The sequence below is a fragment of the Brassica oleracea genome, chromosome C7 (genome assembly GCF_000695525.1).
Source record: "Brassica oleracea var. oleracea cultivar TO1000 chromosome C7, BOL, whole genome shotgun sequence".
Taxonomy (NCBI): Eukaryota; Viridiplantae; Streptophyta; class Magnoliopsida; order Brassicales; family Brassicaceae; genus Brassica; species Brassica oleracea.
In genome coordinates, this window is record NC_027754.1 from 23,334,358 (window position 1) to 23,335,532 (window position 1,175).

The window sequence follows — 1,175 nt, forward strand, 5'->3', positions numbered from 1 at the left end:
CGAAATGTCTTTCGAGTTTAATTCGTCGTAACACCCCGTTTACGACGAATTTACAACGAATACTGCCCTCGTAAAAAATATGTTTTCTTGTAGTGTACAAACATGATAATTCTCTATTAATAATACCTAATTGATATTAGAAATGAAATTACAAATGAGTAATCACCAAAAACTATATAAAAATTTCATATCCTTTTAGTCAAAAGAACATTCATATCCTAATCAATTAATTTAGAATATGTCAAAAATTTAATTATCACTCACTCATATCACTTTCAATCTAAAGAATTCATCTATAATAGCATATCTATATTATTTTTTATTTTCTTTTGCTACACAATCACAACCACAAATTAAGAGATCCGAACACACCCACACAGACAAAAATGGATAAAAAGGTAGTATAAACTAAATGGAAACCGCCGAGCTTAACATATCAAACCCACAAAAAGTTTGATTGTCTTAAGCAGATTTGCTTAGTTGAGCAACTTGCTGCATTTATCTTTAACCCACTTGAAGCTTTTTCTGAAAGAGCCTTTAAGCTTACCTTCAACAGTGTAAGCTCTGTAACTCACAACTCTCTTCTTCCTCTTTATATCTGGATCCACAAATCCCCATGAAGAAGACGACGATTTTCCTTTCTTCTGATTCGGGTTATCTTCGGGTATCCAGGTCGGGTGATCGGTGTAGGAAGTGCTGTAAGACCTGAGATCTTGCATACCATTACCACCGAGTGAACCTGGACCGTCGTATCTCCGGTCTGACGTTCTTCCGTCACCGTACGATCTGGATCTGCGGAGAAGTGAAAGTGGAGATGAGAGGTTTTGTAATAAAAGTTGACGAATGGCTTTTTGGTCTTGTTTCTTTCTTTCACTAGAAGGAAAGAATCTTTTGTTTGATTTTTTTCTTTTATTAACTTCTTACTACTATTGTCTTCGAATATACTAAACATATATCCAAGAGAAATAAAATGAATAAATAAAATGAAATTTGTATGTAAATTATACTCAACTAAATACCCAAAACTATATAACAAATATAAATACAATAAATGACTGACAAGTCAACATGAGGCGCTGAGTCAGATGCAGCTGTAGCCAAAGTCGGTGGAACGTACAAATTAATTTCTTTTTAACTGAATTTCTCTGTTTGACCAATATCCCCACGTGATATTC

The 1,175-nt window shown here is 33.9% G+C and overlaps 1 protein-coding gene across 1 annotated transcript; it reads right to left on the bottom strand.

Moving 5' to 3' along the window:
* Positions 1-288: 288 nt before the first annotated feature.
* LOC106304366 lies at positions 289-795 on the bottom strand (the record flags this gene model as incomplete). The annotated part of the gene is given in 1 exon segment (XM_013740774.1): positions 289-795. A coding segment is annotated over 1 exon segment (319 nt), but the record flags the coding sequence as incomplete, so codon positions are not given.
* Between the last annotated feature and the right edge of the window lie 380 nt (positions 796-1,175).